General features: G+C 44.4%; 1 protein-coding gene across 1 annotated transcript in view; it reads right to left on the minus strand.

Annotated features, from left to right (window-relative positions):
- Nucleotides 1-22811, minus strand: part of nfatc1 (nuclear factor of activated T cells 1) — a 33964-nt gene extending 11153 nt beyond the window's left edge. The window contains exons 1-7 of the mRNA XM_041054074.1: nucleotides 22403-22811; nucleotides 19955-21002; nucleotides 19469-19628; nucleotides 14393-14595; nucleotides 12126-12298; nucleotides 10580-10720; nucleotides 2529-2584 (exon numbers count right to left, since the gene is read on the minus strand). Of these exons, the coding sequence (XP_040910008.1) occupies nucleotides 2529-2584; nucleotides 10580-10720; nucleotides 12126-12298; nucleotides 14393-14595; nucleotides 19469-19628; nucleotides 19955-21002; nucleotides 22403-22421 (1800 nt within the window). The 5' untranslated portion in view covers nucleotides 22422-22811. The remainder of the gene's footprint in view (nucleotides 1-2528; nucleotides 2585-10579; nucleotides 10721-12125; nucleotides 12299-14392; nucleotides 14596-19468; nucleotides 19629-19954; nucleotides 21003-22402) is intronic.
- Nucleotides 22812-23177: the final 366 nt, after the last annotated feature.

Consider the following 23177-nt stretch of genomic DNA (forward strand, 5'->3'; position numbering starts at 1 on the left):
ATTTAGCAATATTTTAATATTGTCCTATTATTTTATTTCCTTTGATCTGTTTTTATTGTTCTCATATAGTTATCTGGCCTGTCTCATATGCACTTAGTTTAGTTTAGTCCCCCAGGAATTTTGTATGGCTTCTGTCTTTGTTTGGTGGGGATGGTTGGGAGAGACACTGCAGGTCTGGATTGTACTTAGTCTCCATTTCTTGAAATCCATAGCCTGACGTTGTGTGTGTAGGGGGCGGTGGATAAAATCTGAAAATCTGGTTGTAATCCCAAACGAGAGAGTCATAAAGAGACCAAGGAGTACACTTATAGAGAACCCCGGTGTTTGAACAGTGAATAACTCAGCTGATGCGAATAAAGTGAACTCGGGAGTGTCCGGATAGTTTATTTCCCCAGCAGAGCTTCCTGCTGTCTGAGGAGAGAACGAAGGCCAGGAGCGACCACGTTCCTGGGTTCAGCCTGTGAACACATCAGCCGCACATGTGTGCTTGTTTCTGTGCATTTATATGTCTGAGTGTGTTGGAGGTGCTGCTCGGTAGCCAGGGAGGAAGTCATCTGTCTACAAAACTGTGCTTCGGAGGACGGCTGGCCCTGACATGTACAGGTGAAAGCAGACACACGTTTTATTAAATCACTACAGTCGTAAACTCAAGTGAAGCCAGATGAGAATTTTCGACTCCTCTTATTCACCGCGATCCATCTCTCCTTCAGAGAATTAGCTGATAAAAACTCTGGAAACAGTTCACCGTTAGCACTGTGTAAACTGTAACTGTGTCCAGGTCGAACAGGACATATTTGCAGCATTTCACTTGCGTAGCAGCTGTCCAATAAGACAATTTATACATATTCATAGAAAAACAAGCCTCATTTTGAATCCAAAAGCATGCACAAGCGAAATCATTCATTTGTGTTTGAAGGTTTTATGTGCGCACGTGTTGCACTGTAAACTCAACTCAACTCACAGAGCACCGAGTGGACCTTCAATTTGTGTAAAAAGCATGAAAATCACCAAAACGAGTTGTTTTGACCCGACAAACGTAATGTGTCTCATGTGGAGGGAGGAAGAAAAATGGCACAAACTGAGCATGAAGGAACATTTTTGGATTCCTCGAGTGAGTCTGAAGGTCATTTGTCTAAATTTATACGAATACTCTGATGTATCTAATTGCAAATAATTCCTAAAATAAAAACTAAATCATCTCTCTTGTCCCAAATCTGCCTCTCTCCTGGGGAAGGTCAGTCTGAGCAGGTGACGAATCCGGTGAGGTATTCTGAATTTGTGGTTTGGTCTGCTTTGTGGTGCAACAGCAGAGGTTAAACCTGGCCAAGGCAGCGTCAGTGTTTAAAATGGGACTGATCCAGCAGACTGGGTTAAGTGGGGGTGGGATTGAGAGAGAGAGAGAGAGAGAGAGAGAGGGGAGGGAGTGAGAGAGAGAGGCCCTTTGTCTATTCAAGCAGACAGATGTGTCCCAGCAGTCACTGTATAAGGGTGTACGCAAGAGACAGAGAGAGAAAGTGTGTGTTTTGCAATGGGAAGACACTGGGAGCAGGTGCAGTGCCTCACATATAGACACCCCCTAATCCCCTCGTCCATCTCCCAGACTCCCACCACTACATCTCTCCCTCTCTCTCCCTCTCTCTTTCTCAGCTGTCCCAGGCCAAGACAGGACACACTGCCAAGCTCAAACTCCCACAGGTTGAAGGTTGAACTTTTGAAAACCTTTTCCACACGTTTCAAACACAACACTGCTGCTTCCCCCCTGAGGGGCTGAGAAAGTCTACAGTCATATTCCAGTCACACCTCTGTGAGTGTGCTCCTGATTTCGCCTGTGTGTGCACATCCACTGGCTCACATTCATTTTCAGGTAGGCATGCCTGGTTTAAATGAATGTCTTTTTTAGGAAATGTGCACATTTGCTTTCTTGCTGAGAGTTAGATGAGAAGCCACGACACCACCGTCACGTCTGTACAGTAAATATGACGCTACAGCCAGCAACCAGTTAGCTTAGCTTAGCACAAAGACCGGCTCTGTCCAGAGGAAACAATATCTGGTGAACCTCCCATAAAACTGTCATTCATACAATTTGGTTTTCACAGGGATTAAACTAATGAGCTATGATATGTGAGCAGTGAGCTTTAGGTGGCGTTTGTCATCTAATTATCAGCAAGAGAATAAGTGTATTTCCCAAAACTATTCCTTTAAAGTAGCTTTTCAGTTAAACCATTTACTTAATGGGTGTGAACCTCACTGTTGAATCCCCATCCCTGTTATTAGTGTTTGGAATATTACACTCCAGTGATTGTGTACTTTATTGGGGTGGAAGCAAAAAATTCAGGAATGGATTCACAAATCAGCAGGATGCGTGGAGCTCCGTTCACTCTCCGCTCACTTTACTTAAACATCAGTTTGTTTTAAAGAGTGAAAATGTTTTCCCAGTTTAAAAGATTGAGAACAGCTGCTTTCTCCTCGCTTTCATCCTCAAATTAGACCAGATTCGTCATGATAATAGTGTCATATGAATCACTTACAGGCTTTGAGGCGTCTCTCTCAACCTTGGCCTCAGTCTCCCAGAGGTGGTGACCGTCTAAAAAAAAAAAAAAAAAAGAAAAAAGACCAATCAGAAAATGATCCACCTACTTGGCTCCCAACAGAAATGAAGAAGTGAGGGAAAAGAATGAGTGTTGTTATTATTATCTGTTACATCAGTGATATATAAAACTGCTGCGGAGGGCCGAGGGTATCACAAACGTCATACCGTCTGACCCACAGCTCATGAGCTCATATCCCCGGTCTAACAAACCTGAGACAGAAGGAGAGAACGAGACGACAAACCCATGGAGAGAGACAGACGCAGACACAGAGAGAGAGAGAGAAATCTGATGCAATGCTAAAAAACCCAGAGTCATACCAAAGAGATGAGCAACATCTTTGGTGGATGAGAGAAACTTTGACTTCATCGCTGTGTGGAATCCCAACATGCTCGAGCAGCTGGTGGGCTCGTTAATGCACGACGACTGGAAACTGACAACTCGCCTCGGCTTTCTAACCCCTTAGTTCTTGTGTTCTCATAGGAATCTTTCTGTTATCCCCATATAATGATTGTTAAACAGTATTGGTATTTTTCTCCTTTTCTGGTAATGTGTTTTTTTTTCTCTCTCCTTAAACACGCCACAATAAAGAGGTTTTCCCATCAGGCAATAAAACGAGGCATCATATGAGCTGCTGGAAAACACAGACTTGCTAAAAAAGCAAGTTTAATTTGTCACTCTGCCAAATGAGGTGCGAGTAAAACTATATTTTTACCAATTTATTAGTCACAGAAGGAAACCACTGTAATTTCTTTAGACCCCTGACTCATTAACAAGGCCCTAAAAAGACATTAAATGACTGTGAAAATGACTTTACGAGGAAAGGAAACTGCAGCTTAAAGAAAAAAGGTCAGATGTGGCAAAACTGTCTTGAAGAAGATTAACTGAGATATGTCCTGTGCTGCTCAACAGGCTGCCCGCACTTTGATAAGTGGAGGGTTTGAATTGAGCAGACAGCACTGTGTAGATGGATGGGGTACTACTTGTTTGTGTAGTGAGGAGCTGTGAGGTGGCAGAGATGGAGGAGGTGCAGCTAGGCAGTGACAGCTTCTATTCTGTCTGATGAGACACTGGAAACCTGCTTAGTCCTCTCTGCTCTGGTTTGATCTCACTTTCCCTTTCCTGTACTTTCCCTCCCCTGTCTGGCACCTGCGGATTGACGTTTTTGCTAGCTGCTCTCCGGGAAGAGGCGAAATCACGTGTATCGCCTAAGAGGGAACAACACCTCTAGGACAAAAACAAAATAAATTAGGGCGGTTCAGAGAAGTCCAGGGATGCTGAGGGCTGTCGTGCAATGCAAGACAAAGGGGGAGAGGCTGAGCGGCCAATTCTGGAGACGTGTTTTCAGACTTTTTTTAATATGCAGACAGACTTTTTTGATTATACTTAATTTGGTCACTTTTCCAGTGCACCTGCTGTGAATTATTTTGTGGAATTGGGACACGGCTATGGTCTTAGTATAATAACGTCTTGGCAAGATTTTCTCCCAACTCCCGAGTCTGAAATGCTAGACTGAATACTTCAAGCAGCACCTGGCGACTGAGGTCTAACCTGTTACCATTCAGATGTTTCATTATGCCTCAGACTATTATTTATACACACATTGTAATTTATAATAACTTATGCTTGTACCAGTTTTCAAAACAGAAAGTGTACAACTTGTGCCCAAGTAGTGCACAGTGTTATATAACAATAAACAGAGGTTTACTGGAAGTGGCTGCAGACAGTTGCAGAAAGCATCTAAAGATGGGCTGCAACTAGAAAATTATGGTGAGAACAGAATCTAATGTTACTGCTTAAACTGTACGCAGTTAATCCCAAACACAACAAAAAAAGTGCTGTAACTATTTCTCACAATGAGAATGTTGCAGCCTTAGCCCTAAACCCTGGGACATATTTACAGAAAGAGGGAAAAAAAAAGAGATAACAAATGTAGGCACTGCTAAAACAAAAGCATTCTGTGAGCACCAATCATAGCGTCTGGTGCACAGCAAGTTGCAGGCATCTGGGATGCATGTACACACAACAGTGTGTAATACTATGAATCAAACATTACATTTGCAAACCATGCTGCAAGGAAGCCTCTGTATAAACAATAGAAATTAAAAGGAAAACAGCTTGTCATGCAGGAAGTTGTACAGGATGCTCAGCTGAAAGGCTCTCTGCTGCAAGGATGTTTGTAAGTAAGGGGCATGCCATGTCCAATGGATATTCCTAATTCTGTTTAAAGACATATCCTTAACAGACAACCATGATTTTCTCAGTAGCAGAAAATCTTTTTCATTTTCTAAATCCTATCCAGACTAAAACATCATGTTACAGAGTTAAATTAGACTGAACAAAATGTTCTCAATTAGTGAGAAAGCTTCGACTTCAACCACTGAACTTCCATTCAACCAGATTACTTCTTCCTCCAGAGCAGCTCAGACTTTGAAAACTGTTCATAGGACGATAAAATGCAACCCTCTGGTATGTTTCTATCTTGTTCGCTCTCCCACTCTGCCTCTCTTCACTTTGGGAACCTCTCCAGAAGGGAAGCCTTCGCAGTCGACGTCAATCCACAGGAGGTAAACATGTTTTTCAGATCTCTCTCTGTCTCCCCCTCCGTCTGCTTCTCTCTCTCTCTCTCTCTGACTCACACTCACATCATTTTTCACATCAGTACAGAGATAGAAAAATTAAAATGAGCAATTTGTTTTCTGTGCCCAGCTACCTATTGCCAGGAAACTTCTCAACAGACGAAAAAAAAAAAAAAAAGCTTTGAAAAGTTGAATGCATGGGATGCCTTTGTTTGAAAAGAGCGTACCGGATAATTGATAACCACAGAATGTAATTGATAACCACAGAATGTTCCAGAGTTATAGGGCAACATCTGCACACCGCCTGCACCCACCCAATGAAAAACTTCAGTAGCAGTTACTCTCCAGCTCCCCTCCTACCAAATTTCAGCAAGCCCAATATGGTTTCTAACTCCCTCGCCCACTGTGCTATCTAACTTAAACAACTCAGCCTTAAAAACTCTCCCCAAAAACCACCCCGACCATACAAGCCCAGCGCCCCTCTCCAACTCTCACAACGCCCAGGCTGCTTTTGCCTTGGCAGCGTCCCAGCCGTGCAGAAGTCTTACAATTCACATTTCGTTAGCAATTGCCTATACTTTCTCAGGACAGACATAACACAGAACAGTCAATGACACAGCGGTGGTGTGCTGCACAGAGTCATGGCAGCTGAGGGGGATCAAACAATATACAATACAGTTATTTGTCATGTTGGGTTTATAAAAGGGAATCAAACAGCCCCTTGTGCTCCTTAATTGGGACTGGGTGGAGTAAAGCTTTGGTGCCCAGAGTGAAACAGCGGGGGTGGCGTGTGCCCAAGCCCTCATAACGTACAGTAAATATAAACACATGCTCTACCCAGGCCCATGTGGCATGCTGAAAGAGTTCCCTTGTCCTCCGACTGGTGACTGAAACTTCTTCCTTCCTACCGCCCTGAAAACACGTGGATTTGGGAAGTTGCACGCAAGCTGCTGCGGTGTGGAAGGGGTGGCGGCTCAGGCCAACTCTGAGCTGATAAATGGCAGCAGTCGAGGAGCAAATGCTCACACACACTAACTTTAGCCGTGCTACCCCAGGGCTACGGTGGCGTCCGTCGCTGCTCTGCGTCATCAGGACGCAGGGCAACGCTTTCATCAAGAAATCAGTCTCTGGACTTTCTCAAACGGGCCTGCGATTTTTATGAATCATGCACTGTAATTTATGAAAACATAATCCCCGCTGTTTATGTGGCTGTAATTGATTTGTTTATGAAAACAGCCATTGTTCTCAGATGTGTCAGAGGCAGCCAAACCACCGAACGGCTTCAAGTGGAAGTCATTGTTCTATGAATGCAACGAAACCAAAGCGCGGTGACCCTGTGCACCACCAAAGAAAAGCACCCCTCCCACTAAGCAAAACCACTGCACAGAGCTAGCCAGGCTAACTGAGCTACCACAGTGCACATGTTAAAAACAACCTATTCCCCTCCACTCTTACTGTACTGCTACCCTGCTCTCATGGATTTAAAGGAGGTTGGTTCATTTTAATTTATCTTCAGCTAATTCATCAGGACACAGAGATGGGTCAACAAAAATGCAGCTAGTAGCAGTGACAGAGGGTTCGTGCATCTGGGAAAAGATGTGACTAAGCTACTGACAATAATAGAGACTGCAGCAGACCAGGCAGGCCTGCAGTGCAACAGACCAGATGTGAAAGTACTCTTTTCATTAGGGGGGTTTCTCCTCTGCAAGGATTTCCTTCAGGATCACTCACTCAAATTAAGCTATTATCAATCATGGCGGGGAAATACTGAGCAGAAAACCACACTTTAATAAAAACACTGAGGGAAATTAAAAAAAGAAAAAAGAAAAAAGAAAGCAAATGAGAGACAATGACAGAGCAGACAAAAGCACACAAAATGAAACCAAACAAATAAAACCATGCACGACTTTCTGCATGACAATACGGCTCATTTTACAGTGACCACGCTGTTTCCAAGTCCAAGAATCGACATGCAAGTTCAGCTATGGTATATCAGACCACGTTTTACCATATAAGACTAGCATATAACTACACTCTACACACAAGCCCTCAATGTTACAACAATGTTGACCTCTCCATGAACTGCTGGTGATGTTTTTTAAGTTTATTAAGTTTCATGAATTTACTTATATTTTTTTTCTTTTTTTTTTTATGTTTCCACCTGTGTCCAATCTTTGCACCTCACTGTGTCTCTCATTGCTATTTGGAGTAAAGCCTGTACTTATAGACAATAAATGACATCTGAGAACTCTTCCAACAGAACCCAGAGCAGTAAACCACAGTAAACGGAGGTGAATAAAGGACAGCAGGGCCTAATTTCCCAAATGGAGTGACTGTGACTTATCAGAGACAGCATCTTCTGGGCAGGCCGGGGGAAATGAAAGCAAGGTGTGATTGAGTCAGGTTTAGATTACAGGCTGATGTCTGCAGCTCCAAGGCCATACAGTAATCTCTTATGACTGATTGGCTGTAACCAGGAGTGGCAACTGAACCGATGCTATCTCGGGCATTTATACCGAGGCGGCATTGAGGCAGCAAACAGGAGGGCCAGGCGCACATGATAAAGCAAAGCTGACATGCAGTTACTGTTTTTATATGTTGTGCTCTGACTGAGGAACAGGTGACAGTGTGGGAGTGTGTGTGTGTGTATGTGCGTGCATGTCTATGGAGGAAACAGGGATTTCCTTCAGCATGAGTCATGGGTAGCAACAAAAACACACAAAAAAACATGAATATGAAACTGTACACGCACACAAAAACATATGCCACTGCCTCCTCCTCCTCTCCTCTTTCTCTCAAACACTCACGCCAGTGTCTCCCCAGGTTCTCATTTGTCAGCAGAGTGGAAACATCATTTAGACGATCAGACACTCAAACACAAACCAAAACACATGAAACTCTTAGTTTGCTGGCAGCATCTTAAAGCAAGGTGACCTGTCCTGTCTGTAACTGCAGGGAAAAACTCTCACACAGCTTGTAAGTACAGGATACATGCAAACACAAGTCTTGGGACTGTTTGCATCTGTCAGTGCCCACATGTTCGGCTTTGTGAACGTTATTTTGCGAGGGCGCTTAATTGGAAAATTTGCAGGAAAATTGTCCATTGGTAAAATTAAATGCTTAAGCTCTTTATGGCAACAAAATCCACCACTCTGGATTTATGAGTTTGATCGTTAAACTGTTTCTCAGAGCTCCGCTTTGGCATGAGCAAACTAACAATAAAAGCACATTAAATTTCCAAATTCGATCAGTTCTACACAAGGAGGTGAAAACAGGGATGAGTAGCAAGTTTTCTAAGTAATGCAAATTAGTTGTTTTTTATCTTGTGTATTTCTAAGTATATTGTACTGTAGCTTATTAGATACCAATGACGCCATTTCACCCTTGAGACTAATGACGTCTCTGCTTGTCTACTGTATCTATTTACCGATCTATTTATACAGACAGCAGCTGTAAAGAAGATCCAGTACGATCCACAGGGAGCTCTCAGAGTTAATGAACTCAGAGCTGGTGGCACAGAGGCAGCTTGGATAGAGAGGTGGAAGGATGGAGGGAAGCAAAAGGGGGGGTGGGCAGTGTTGTGGAAGCCTGGCTTAAGGGTGTTTCCATGGTAGGATTGCCCAGGAATCTGATGCTGGTGCCAGACGCGGGGAAACCCTCATCAAAAACAAGGGAGCACACCCATCTACACCAGTCCAGAGCTGCACATGGCCCTAAAGACAGTCAGACTCATAGCTCAGACAGAACCAGGGCAGCTACTGACCCAAACTTCAAGCAACGTTCATGAAGCTGTAAGTTTTCCTTTTTCCTTTGTTGCCATAACAAATGGAACAATTCCTCCTCTTTCAGACGGGAGTTTTAGACAATCAAATACTTCCCAGAGACAGAGCTACACGGGAGAGAGAAATAATCTCATTGGTTGAGTTAAACCTCAGGGGGTGTGGGTAAAAACTTACACCTATGCCTCTTAGTCACACAGCGTTTATGAAAAAGACAAGTGGCATGAGAAGACAAACTTGAACACAATAGCTTGACACAAAAATCTAACTTAACTTAGCTTTTTCTGGACCTTTTGACAAGATCTCAAACCTTGTCTTCTTGAGATGAGGATGGACTGAGGATGAGATTATTACTATAAGGTGTATTTTTCAAAATGTTTGAAATGAGGGCATGTCAAATGAAGAAGGGAAACAATGTAAGTGAGATTTATTTTTGTTTGGATAAAATGCTTGGACACATTTCAACTTTACCAATACCCACTGGACATTACAAACGGAGGGACATTCATTCTTATTTTTAATAATTCAATGTGTAAATTATTCCTATGTTGTGATTTGAGGAGCTGCTTCTGCTCACTGTATTATTCAGTACAACAGAAAAAAAGGTATGAAATGAAAAAGTAACAATACTTTTCTAAAAGATGATTTTTAGCTAGTTAGCCTTCAAAGTTCAAATTTAACTCAGGACAGGCACAAGACTGTCTATCCCTCCCAGTTCAAACAACATCAGAAGAACACAGAACAAAGGAACAGGGAAGGTATCTTTTTATTTTTCTTTTAAACATGTTGCCATTGGCTCCCTAACTCTGCCTCTGAGAAATGCTGCGTGTCTCGGATCTGCCCTTTTCTCCGGAAGAGATCAGGGTTAATCAAAGGGGTAGGAAGAAGGGAACAAGGCCTGCGTTCATACAATCACTTCTTGTTTTTATAAACAATCTCACTACTCCATTGTAAGGTGCTGGGAGGGGGGGGCTGCCTGTGTGCCCGGGCAGTCTTGAATTCTTCCTTTCACAGGTGGAACAATGAAAAGGCTTCCCTCTTTTTTGAATGAGTCACCGGGCTGATAGGATCACACGTGTTTACATTGCTCAGCCTTGGCCCAAACTGTACCTCATGTTGCTTTGCTAAAGCTAATCAAGGAAATTGCTGTTTGTAAACGTCCTCGTATCAACATCTGGGAGCAGTCGCCTCTCCCTCCAAACCAAAACGGCTTAAAGTAAGAAAAAGAGAAACAAATACTGAGGCATGGCATACACGCACAAATGTGTACGCATCTACACCACGTGCACAGCCACCCACACACACACACACGCACACACGCACACACACACATGCACACAACACATGCTGCATTTGTGATCCATTCCTCTGCTGAACAGGCAATGGAAACTTCTGCAAATGTAAATCTGCTGGGTTAAAAATACAGCGCATTAATGTGCACCACATGTGGCACTCTGGCAGGATGGAGGATATTTTGACGGCGGGGGGAGAGGAGGGAGGGAGCAGTCTTGGGGTTTCTCCAACAACCGAGAGAGAGGGGAACACACACACACACACACACACACACACACACTCATATATGCACATAGCTGTACAGAGGCGATGCAGCTATTACTCCTCCTCTTTCTTTTACCTTGAGCCTTTTCCACGAACACCACCTTGGAGTCGTGCTGGAAGTTGTGTCCCTCGAGGAGCATCCTCTCCCCTCCGGGGGCGGGACACGTCTCCAAGCTCTGCTTATCCACCAGCGGCAGCTCCTGGGCCGATCTCTGGGCTGTGGGAGGGAGAAGAGAAACCGGACTCATCGCTCTGCTAATACACACCCACTCCCCATGCAGACCTGAGCATCCAGACCGAGGCTGAATCACTACCTAGACAGCTTTCACGGAGCTGTCGGCACAGCTGTAAACCTCTGCCTCATGTCAGAAATAAGCGCCCTCTTTTCCTGTAAAGCAGGGAGAGGCTTCATGTCCTGTTTATTTGTGTTTTCCTAAAATTGTGGTGGATGCTTCTCTCAAATATTTGGTCTAAGAGTATATTTCCTCTCCCAGTCTCTCTTACTCCTCTCTCTTACCTTTTGGCCTGCTCTTCTCATTCCTCCCTTGCTTTCAGTTTTTCTGAAATGATCCATTACTTGCCATGATATATTTGCAAACTTTTTTCTGTCTAAATATAATGCCGATGTCTTGGCCAGGCCTCTCTTGTGAAAGATATCTGTAGTTTCATCGTGATTGACCAGGACACATAAATAGAGGTTCAATAAAACCTGAATATTTTTCTCATATGAGGATCATCTTTGTGTAATTCGATGCTGCTGCGTTCTGATTTTGATAAAACTCTAATTCTCGGTCTTTGGAAATCATCAATCTTTCCGATATCCCTGTGTTTCTCTGCCTCTGTCTGTCGCTCTGCCTCACTCACACACAAAGTGAGTTTTGGTCATAAACAATTGCTTTGTGGCAGTTGTTCAGAAACTAACAATGGTCTATTTCAAGGGGCTGAGATCATGGTTTAACTACTGTCTTTCATTTACCTCATAAGACTTAATCTCTATGGCAGCTCTCGGTGCCAGAACCACATAAAGTGGTTGATCTGCCTGCGTTTCTCCTGGTCCAGTGAAAGGTCAACTCCAGTGCAGTTCAGGGAGTCAATCGAGTTTATTGAGCAAGGCCTAAATAGCCTTTACACAGACAAACACTGTCAAATTCAAATGTAGCTCACAATCAAATGCGCCAGTTTCGCAACAGCTCTAGTTATAGAGCAGCATCAGATAATCTTTACTGCTATTGACACACTCATTTCTTATTTTGTGATTAATAATAAAAAGAAAACTTTCATCACAGTTCCCCACAATGAGCGTGTTGCATTTAAGAAGATATAATGTTTACCATGTTTGCCATCTTAGTTTAGTGTGTTAGCATTCTAACATTTGCTAATTAGCACCAAGCACAAACTACAACTGAAGAACATTCATTTCATTTCATGTGAGAAGAAAATGTTTTTCTCTTTTTGTTTTCCACTGATCAACCAACGCCCCAAAAAATATGTTCGGACCCCTAGACAGGCCCTCACCACCGTGTTGGGAGTCAGTGAGCCGACAAACCTAACAATTTAAGCAGTATTTAGGAGGCATTCTGGGACCGAGGAGTTTAAAAACAAATACGAGAAGATGTACTCACAGCACTCAATGGGATTGGATGCGACTTGCAGGGACACCGTCCTCCCTGTGGCCTGGTTGATGTGAATTCTGAAAACCATCCGCACACGTGTGTTCTTACGCCCGATGTCTGTCTCCCCCTTCCTCAGCTCAATGTCTGAATTACGCAGCTTCAAGATCCCCGCGCAGTCGATTCTGTTAGCGGAGACACAAGATGAAGAGACTGAGCCTGCCAGAGTTTGTCTGTCCACAAGGCAAATTATCATGAGCATTTATGACACGTAGACTCTCACAGTTAATCAGGCGGTGATTTATACAGTACTGCAGCCAGATCAAAAGTGATTTTCACTCTGGACTCCATCAGCACAGTCCTGAAGGAGGCTGCTGTCATGTCAACAGGAGATTAACACCACCACCCCCATCAGAACTTTCACACCTCAGTGCATCTACTCTTGGGTAAAATTCAAACCCTATGGAACAAATGGCTGGGAGCGTTTATTACATCATGAATATCTTTGCTATGATCCATAAGAGATGGTTCCTCAAGTACAGTTCCCCCTCCACAAATCTTACAACCAAGGTAATATATGTATATTTTTATATATTTATTTTTTACAGTGTCAAAGTCTTCATCAGACACTTAATAAAAGCCCCCTTCCTCCTCTTCTCCACCGCTCTCTGTCTGCACTGCACTAACTTTTTCATACTGAAATACCTTGAGTCTCTCCAAACAGTTTCTGGCTTTTCCATCGCCGTGCTACTTGATGCCGCATTCCTCAAAGCCTAGTTAATGTCAACTTTTACACACATCTGAACACTCCCCAACGTTCTACCCGCCAGAAAACCAGGGTCTGCTTCACTGGCGAAGTAATCAGGTGTTGATGCTAAGGGCCACAGCTGTTCAGCTCTCTGCCTACGCAGACAGGCTGTTTGCAAAATCACATCCCCAGGCGTCCGTTCAGCAAAGACAACACCTAAGAGAGGGGCAGTACTTTTTTTTTTTTTTAAATGCAGTCCAGTGCTAGCATTGAAATGTGGTTTCATTATCAAATAAAAAAAAATCAGAACTGATGTTGATTAATGGTTTAATTTAAGACCCCTAAATCATCATGATGAACCATTTCAGAAATACAATAATGCCTGTATTCTATACCACACAATAAAACATCTATACGTCACACTGGAGTGCATGTCAAAACGAATAAATCTCCCACAAATCCCTCGCCTAAACTTTAAGCACTCTGAGGCGTGCCCTCTGTGAGAGAAGAGAAACCATATCCTGAGGTGAAGTAGTTGTATAAGGGGAGCTTATGTGTTACATCCATTAAATCGCAGAGAAAGTGCTGATGCAGGCAGGCTGCTACTGCCTGCAGCTCAGACAGAAACCCCAGGTCCCTGTTAGTAGCTTTGAGCTTCCCCCGGTAATCTGATCTCTGAGGCTTATAAAATGGGAAAGCCAGCCGTCTGTGTACAGAGGGCAACACTTTCAAAACCCAAACACTACAGGAGGCATGCACACTCACAGACGCACACAGATACATCAGACAAGCAAACTTCATGTCTCCAGATTATTAGCTTTTTTTTTTTTTTTTTTTTTTTAAAGTATGGCAGCAATCTAACAAGTTTTGAGAGGGTTTAATTAGACCAAGGGGAGTGAAACATTTCCCCTCAGAGAGGACCGGAAGATGTCTCAGTCGATGTAAACTCCTTTAAGTTTAGAGAGTTTAGATAATTTCAAACAAAAGCTGTGATATGTCTCTTTGCAGAGAGGCTGGTGTTTACTGGCTGTAACAGACATACTGTGGTGCATCAGATATTTGTGCTATCGTGGCAACAACCATAGTTATAAAAATGTAAAAAAATTTAGGGGCGAGTTCAAGTGAAGACTCAAGTCTTTCAGGCCAAGTCACAAGTCAGGTTCAGAAAAGTACAAGTCAAGCCCTCAAAGTCTCCCCAAAGTCCTGGACAAGTGACCTGATGTGGGCTTGTCTTGAATGACTTGAGCTCTAACTTGGACTTGCCCTCAAGGACCTGAAAGCTAAAATATTCAAGTCTCAAGTCTTTGACCTGATAAAATCACAGAACAATAAAATCTGACACAACTTATTTGAGATTTCACTTGTTTCAAATTACTCTAAACTTGACATTGATTTGTCTTAAATGCCAAGTCTTCAAGATTTGAGTCAAGCTGCCTCAAACTTTGATGTGGACTTGACTCAAATGACTTGGAAAACCTGCAAATATCATCAAATCAAAGCTCACTGAGAAGGTACAGTCTCTCATACTCACATGGCCCGCATGTTGTTCTCTGGCAGCAGTGGGATCTCCAACACCTTGGTGTTGTTGTGCAAAGCCTCGTGGCTCGGGGTGGACACCGTCTTCCCAGTGATGCGGTGGACCTGGTAGAAGGCATGGGGCCTCAGCAGCCTGTCGTCAGCTGTGCCAATGAACAGCTGCAGGGTGAGAGGCTCGCTCTCCATGTAGCCGTGGAGCTAAGAGGGGAGAGAGAAAGAAAAGACAAAGTTGTGGTGACGTCCTCTAAAAGCATCCACTTGCACTCTGTCAAAAACAAACTTAGGTCTTTCAGAGGTCAGGCTGTCATCGTGATGGTTTTTCGAACAAAGTACCCATTTAGGATCTTGTAATCACCCTTTCCATCTTCTTTAATTTACTACCAATGGCCTGTGTACACTTCCTCCATCAGTTCATGTAAGGCCGGCCAAGATGTTGATCCTACAGTAGCTGAATCTCAGGGGCAGCCTTTGCCAGAGAGCAGTAAAACCACCTACAGCGAGCGGCGTTGTGATTTGTGAGCCCCGCGCTCGCCTTGTGACAAGACTAAGCTAGTGTTTCAGAGAAGTCAAGGTCACGTCAGTCCCACCAAGCCCGGGCCAAACAGGGTCAAGAAAAACTCTCACTAGTGACCCTGTTCTGATTATTATCAGTAAAACGATCCCAGCACGATGGAGCTGGAGACAGTACAGAAGTGCTGTCGGCTGTAGCTGGCGGGCTCGACCCAGAGCTTCTAAAAGTACTCCCAGACCTCCATAGGTGTTGCTTGACAGGAGGCCTCCTGCCAGGATGACCTCAACCACCCAGACTGCAGAGTGCAGGCATGAAGCCCAAACCCGCAAGCTGAAATATGAGAACAGCGGCTACTACTGACACACTGTCTGAGGGTTATGTATGTTATCCATACAGTGTTGACGAGGGAGGAATAAGAGCAGAGTACTTGGCATTTTGACGTCAAAACAACTGAAAAAAAAAAAAAAAAAAAACGCAGCAAGACAATAAGATAAAAGCGTCCCTTTTTAAAAGCTTACAGCTGCAGTCCACAATTTCCTATCCTGTTTAAACTACAGCAAAGATTGTAAATTTGTGAAGCTTTTCCACCTTGTACTTTCTTGTACAATGTTTTTACTTCACACGTGACATTTGATTGAGCATTGTCATTGTCCAGAAAGGTCTGAAGTGATTAGGCAGCATTTTCATCATCCAAAAATGATCAATGTGTCATATCGGGTGTTTCACTACACTCTAAAAAAGATTGACACAACAATGATATATATAAAATTTTAAAAAAAAGTGAAAGGAGTTCAGCTTTAAATTTCAAGTTACTTGCAGCTTTCCCAAATCCTTCCCTTGATCGTTCAATACACCACAAAATGGACTTGGTCCTCTTTGACTCAACAGTCTAAAATCTTTCCACCCTTTTCAATAAAATTGAGCAATTTTGTGGCACTTGAAACGCCTCCAGTTATCAGGTCTGAATTAGAGGAACTCGTATTGTTGGCCAGTCAGGGTTAAGTACTCTGACTGTTTTCTTTATGGGGAGTTAATATTCAAATATATTCAGTAATAAGTTTAACTACATACACTTCATTGCATAACATCAGGAGTATTTCATCTTGAGCCATGGAATACCTTTAAAAAAAAAACCTTAGGAGTTAAAACAGAGAAGAAAAATAGTAGAAAAATGTCTTAACATGAACAGTATGTACACATCACCATCCCCAGACTCTGTCAAAGTGTCGTAGAGGGAGGACACTGAAACCCATCTAATCATAAGCCACTCTGGATAAGAGAGTTGAAACGATCGGTTGGGAAAATGTTGAAATGAAGACCACAGTTTTCACTTACATAAGAAGAGCACTCGAGGCGAGGAGTGCCCACAACGAGAGCAAAAGGCTCAGACTGGGGAGGCACAACATGTGATTTGGAGGAGGATCCCTGTCAGGGTTAAGAGCCTGCAAAAGCCCAGTATATTTGTGTAAGGAAATGGGTTGCTGCCTGGCAGTGCTGTTTATTTAGGCAGCAGAAAGAAGAGTGATGAAGTGAGGCAGCCCACTCGCAAGGTTAGGTGGTTACTTTCAAAATATAATTACTAACAGATTACTGATTATCTGCTTTGAATTACCATCAGCAACAAAGTCTAGACAAATAGAAGCGATCAAACTCAATAATGTCATCTGACTGCTTTAAGCTGTTTTTCGTTGCTTGGCTTCCAAGGCTTGACAAAGCATGCATTTGTAGAAACATTCGCAATTCATGTCAGCATCACCATCCATCATTTTAAGACACAGCAGTATCTATTTGGCAATCTTGCAATCAAGAAACCTTTGCTTTTGGTTTTTTTCGCTCTGTGATCTGAATGATGTGTTTTGTACAGCGTTATGATTTGTTGTTGCAATTAAATCACTGTGATATCACTTCATGTAAACCCTCTGCTCCTCCACCCTGGCAGTTTGACATTGGCAGTGCAGCCACTCCTCCCTACTTCATATCATCACCCACAAGAGGAATGCCGAGACTCCGGCTGCTCAAGGCACCAAAGAAAGAGGAGGAGAAAGGGGTGAGGAATGGCCTGCGGCTACCTCTCCATTCCTATCATGCCCCCGACTGCCCCCCACCCACCCAGCTCCACGATGATCACATACACTAACACACACATACTCATGTGTAGTCCTACATGTCTGTTTTGTGGAGAAGGATAACCCAGTGGGACCAGCAATTCATCCTATCACGCTTTTTGTTTCACATGATGTTTGTTAATTTCACTTTGTTTAGAAATCTAAATTTAATCACAAGGATCAAGACCAAGAATAGGCACATGACTCCAAAATAATAACGTTTAAATCTAGGTCATGAAATCAGACTTCAAACAGGGAGAAAAGAAGACCTCACAGACTTGAATAGGGGTATTTCCTCTCCGCCAAAGTACAGCATGAAACCCTGAGCACTAACTGCGGTGAGGACTGCACACAGCACTTCAGAAGGGCATACTTCAGTCTGCTGCTGGCGTAAGGGCGGGTGTGGTTGAGGCAGGCAGCAGCGATGGCATTGAAAAAGAACAGAAAACAGCCAGCTTAGCTGTGCTGGATGCTAGACGTGGAGAAAAAGAGTACCACACCGAACAGGACCTTCCAGAATAAACTCTGTAAAGTCTGGGCAGGGTTTGAGTCACAGGAGCGACGGGACGAGCCGCAGAGGCTTCGTCAGCCAGCGTCCACAGCAGAGGCTGCAGCGCTGTGTGTACCATGTAATCAGGAAGTCACAGAGATGGGGCTGCCTTGTCTGAGGCTCCCTCCAACATCTCCATCAGAGCCTGCCAGAAACGTGTGTGGTTTAGTCGCTGCCGCCTCCGCAGGACGCAGCGCGCGATGATGTCAGCCGTGCACACGGGAACTTTCCTAAACAAAGGGAAGTCTGTGTGGTTGGGGTGGTAGCTGGCGGAAAAGTAGGGGGAGGCTTGACTTTAGGTTTAAAGAGAACACACGCTCTCTATTTCGGCTGGTGTGAACCCAGACCCCTGTCATTAAATCATTAGCACCTTCTCATGGACAAATACATCCATCTTGCACAGATGTGTGGATGCCGTTGCGACACGCTGGATGGTACAAACTGTTTTGGTTTCCAAATTTTTTTTATTCCGCTGCTGCACACAAATATAATAACTCTGTTTCCTTATTCCACAGCTTTGTGATCATCAAAACACGAGGAGGCTTCGATTCCAAATAAACTGCGACACTATTGAATTGAACCTTTAAATGATAACTGGTCAGAGACCCTAACGTCATTCTGCGGAGAGAAAAACAAGAAGCCTTTTTAGCCTTTGTTCTGACTTGGAGCCAAAGTAATCAGTTGAGTTTAGCTTATCGTAGATTTATTTCGAATATTTCAGCCGATGAGGAACAAGAAATTGCCAAACAGAAAAGCATATTCCATTGTTTACTCTCAAATATCAATATTCGTATTGGCCTCTAAAATCCAGTATTAGTTGGGCAGTGTTGGGAACACTTCATTTTGTCACCTTTCCTGTGTGAACACGCTATTCAGTCAAAACCTGTTTAGACTTAGATTATAGTACGGACTTTGGACACAGCTTATGTTTCTCCTTAACCACTCATTCTAAAATTTTATCACACTTGAAAGGCAAAAACAAAAAACTCTGCCCCATGTGTGACGAATGTCTGGTAAACTTGTAGACTTATTATAATGCATTAATAAAATGTCAAAAGGTATTAATTAAACTAACAGCCCTGCTTACCACTTACTTTGCCTGACTCCTTGCTTCAGACCCTTTATTTATTCAGAGACTGAGGTCAGCGGTGAGGAGTAATGGTTGGGGGACCAGATGGGTTTTTAACCAAAACATATCTGCAGTTGTCCATGTTTTTTTTTTTTTTTTTTTTTTTTTAGACTCGACCACCAGAGATACTGTGGTTAAAGCTCATGACTAAGCTTTTACTGGCCATGCTACATCACTTTGTAACTGTCTGTGCTGCACTCGAGAACGCAATGGAAAAGTTTGACTCACCCTTGTCTGGACAGGAACTGGCTGAGTGGACAGGTCTGTCTAATAGCATACCTATGGTATTCCATTCAGAAATGCGACATTTTTAAGTAACGTAACAGCCAGGTCATGCAACACATGTCGCCACAATCTATTTTAACACATGAGGCAGAAAACCGAAGGGGGGAAAGTGTTGAGGTGAGAAGTGAAGGGGTAAGGGGTGGGAGAATAAACGCCTAATGGCTGCACCGTGTGTTGTTCTAATCATCACAGGAAACTGAGGAGACTAGTTTGGTGGTTGCCAAAGTGGGGTGAGATAATAATGAGATGATGAATGTGAAAATTATGTTGCCATTTTATTTAACTTTTTTTTTTTTTCTTGTGAATCACTGGATTATTTTTACCTCTAAAATATTCACATAACACAATGTAAGCATGGAAAATCAGTCTTAGGTTGAAGTGCTCACAGCCTGTAGAAATCTGCAGCATGTGATATGGTGTCTGAGGAAGATACTGATTTGTTTAAAATCATCAGTAGCCAGAAAAGTTAAAAACCGCTTGGTTTAGCAGACCTGAATGACTGGGTGTCCTCCTGCCAGGGCCTTTACCGCTCCCCTGCTGCCCTCTGTCTCGTAGTGGGCTCGGTGGTGGGACTTGGGCTGCACCTCAATCTGCAGGCTGTACGGCCCCGAGCTGGATGGCAGCTGCCAGTCGAGAGCTGGCAGGGACGGGCTGTCGGGGGCGAAAACATGTCCAACATGTCAACTTAACGAGGAGGGAGGAGAACTTATTTTAGATGCACTTATCAAGGTAGAATGTGCAGAATGTGAACACTGTGACATGCCAGACCTTGTGATAAAGCTGTTATGAAATTACAGATATGCTTAAACTTGCTTTTTGTTAGTAAATACACACAGTCTGTCCATGCAGATTAAGTGTATGTATGGGGAACTTCTCATATAATTCCTCAGTTCTTAAAAATACTGAACCATTGTTAGTTCTGTGCTTTAATAATCCTAAGCTCTAAGTTTCTCCTCAAACTGTCACTCCTTTCTTACCTCACATATTGCTTTGGCTTGGACCAAGAATATGGGTGCTGTGGCACATCCAGAAACCCCCCACAGTAGCCTTCCTTCTTCAACAACAGGCGGTTGGAGGGGTGCTCGTCCTCACAGAGCTGCCCTGGACTCAGCTCTTCACCCCCTGGCTCCACCTTCAGGCTGACTGTGGGGCTGTGCTCCAGGCTGGTTTTCCGGGCCTTCGTGGGGATTCCCTCCCCGAGATCAGCCACTCCGTCTGTGGTCAAGGCATTAATGGCTGCCAGGATGGCTGAATTGGTGTACTGGTTGGTGTTTGGAAGCCAGGTCTCCTCTGTGACACTGAGGCGAGGGGAGGTCTGTGGGGACGGTCCTGGGGAGTGGTTGGGAGAGTAGGTGTAGTGCTTGTGCGACGCCCCGCTGCCATTGAAGCTGTACTTCCTTTTTGCACCACAAGGAGAGTTTGGCCTGGAGCCACGCTGACCAATCCAGGTGTCATCTGTTACACTTGTGCGGGGAGAGGTGGAGGGGGAGTGACGTGGGGAGCCACCAGAGGCACAGCCATCACCTGGCAGGGTGAGGGTGGAGCCCTTGGGGGACACAGAGGGAGACTGCCAAGGGGAGTTCTGGGGCGAGTTGTCGCAGTTGTAGGAGAAGCCTGACTCATAGGAGGAAGCATCAGAGTGGCAGCTGCGAGATGAGATGCTGCTGGCTGGACTCAGGCAGCTGGGGTCCCGGTAACCCTCTGCACTGGGGAGGGTGAGTGTCACTATGGAGTTGACTCGCTTGGCCACAGGAAGGCTGCTCTCCTCCACCTCATCCTCAGGAAACTGACCGTAAGCTGTGATCTCGATACGAGGGCTCTCCAGGGTCGGCGCTCCGTTTGGGCGGACGCTTGAGGATGAATAGTAGCCGGCCACCCTCATGTCATCCTGGGTGTCGTAACTGTGAGGCTCGGTGACGGAGACAGATATGGTGGGGCTGGACTGGAGGCTGTGGTACTGGGAGGGAAGACAAGGGTTGCCCAGTGGGAGGGAGAGACTGACATTTGGCGTGTAGCCATATGCATCTGGAAAGCAAACAGATTGAGTTTGTTACCATGATAATCAAACACACATTCACTGGCTCCTTCACTGAGAGGGAGACGGTTGCCAAGTTGAGTCTTATGAGAGCTGTTGCCTATAATGGCAAAAGAACAGCTCGCCTACTGGATTTGGACCTAGCTACTTCCCACTGCAGAAAGTCTGCAAGTTAAAACTTAACGCCTCATCGGACGGGGGTTCCCCAAACACGCTGAGGCCAGTGACACAAAGCATCTCTGAATGGCTCAAATTGTACAAAGCAAATTTGGTGGGAGACACAAATAAAGAAGCCAAAAATAACTCCAGTCTAAAAATAACCAAAGGCGAGACCAGGTGGTTTTTTTCCACTTCACATTGCCAGATTTACGCCACTTAATGCACATACTGCTGCCCATAAACTGTAACATTATGAAAACACACACTGATGCTTTTGTTGGCCAGTTTCATGTTCCAACAGCCTTCAAAAATAAACACGGGAGGGACGTGATTCGTTTATTTGCATGCTGTAAAGGTGCAAGCTGTACTCGGCCAGAGGAAGCTCATGGGCTCGTGCCAACGCTCCCGCTGGCTCATATGAAACTCTGCCCGTCTGTGGCAGAGACTGAGGTCACAACCAGGGGTTAGAGGAGGGGGAACATGGGAATGGGAGTTGTGGTTATATGGTGCATGAGCCTGGGTGAATGTGACCACAGAGGAGCGCATTGATACAGATGGAGACGACGGACAGATGCAGTCAGACAGCCTGCAATCACCACAGCTCCTGTCTGCTGTAAATTAAAGAGAATTAGGGGCCCCACCATAAAGACTATGACATCAGTGCTGCACAATATGACTCCTGTAATAAAAGAAAATTATGCTTACATTTAATGCTGCTTGCGGTGAGTGACACAGCAGCACTGAAATGTTTATTTTCTATAATTAGACTGCTGTGAATTAGCTGACATCCTCACAGGTAGCCCGAGGGGCCGCGCCATCAAATGGCCCTGCTCAATACCGGCCCCTCAAACCGCTCACAGTGTTACCCACAATGCCATGTCAGTCATTAGCACAGGTTCAATTCTGACTATTTCGGGAACACTTTTTTAGTCATGAGAGGCGCACAGCGGCAGAACCACGCCCACCATGCCCGGATCAGCAGGGAGGGGCGCACACTGTATCTACACCACTGCTTTAATACCGACACCGACACACTGAGGCTGAATACAGGGATTCAACAGGGAGGAAAGTGAGGCTAAGACCTTAATTCAGTTTAACATAACACTTCAATGTATCGCATCCGGGTGTGAAGTGCCAGACACTGATGAGAACTTTAATAAATGCCACGTTAATAGCTTTACTGCGCTCAGAGGGAGAAAAGTCTCCTATAGTTAATAAAAGTCAAACTCACCCTCTTCAGCAGATTTCATCTTCGTCTTTGGGCAGAGAGCAACGCCTGAGATCAAACTCTGAGTACAGCTGGAGATGGGAGCGATTCTTTATCCATATAGCGGAGTTTATATATATTCCCCAGCTGTTGCTCAGGATCCTCACTTCGCTTTGTCACCGCAGACAAACAACCAGAATGAGAAATAACAAAGTAAAAAAAAAAGCTTAGTTGAAAAACAGCTGTTTCGATTTCACACAGGAGAAGAAAAAAAGTCGCATCCAGAATGAAAACGTCTGAGCGAGATGAGTCAAAAATTATTAAACCATGAGGAATAAGATCATGACTGATGCAGATGTGTTCTCTTAGAAAAGCTCTTTTCGGCGCTGTGTTGAGATATCTGACTCTGGGTCGGGGGATCCTGGCTCTGCTTGGTCGCTGTGACGCACTGCTGCGGCGCACCGAGGACTTCTGCGCTTTTAAACCCGGGGATCACCTCTGCGGCGGCGCACCGCCCCTCCAAACTCTGACGCATCCGCACGTCCGACCACCAGATGGGTCCAATGGAGATCCTCTCGCACACTGGGGTTTCCAGAGGCGAAGGGGGCCAATTAGCGGAGCTGGCAGTGAAGCCTGAAGACTCAGAGATGAGTAAAATAAGCCTCGCACCGGGAGAGCCAAAAGCAAACCTCCAGTGATTGGAAAGAACATCCTATACAGCGCCTGCTAAAGCTAATCCAGAAGAATCTGAGCCAGAGCGAACATCCTCCTGAATATAAACAGAGGAATAACAGGAGTT

This window comes from Toxotes jaculatrix, chromosome 13 (assembly GCF_017976425.1).
Source record: "Toxotes jaculatrix isolate fToxJac2 chromosome 13, fToxJac2.pri, whole genome shotgun sequence".
Taxonomy (NCBI): domain Eukaryota; kingdom Metazoa; phylum Chordata; class Actinopteri; family Toxotidae; genus Toxotes; species Toxotes jaculatrix.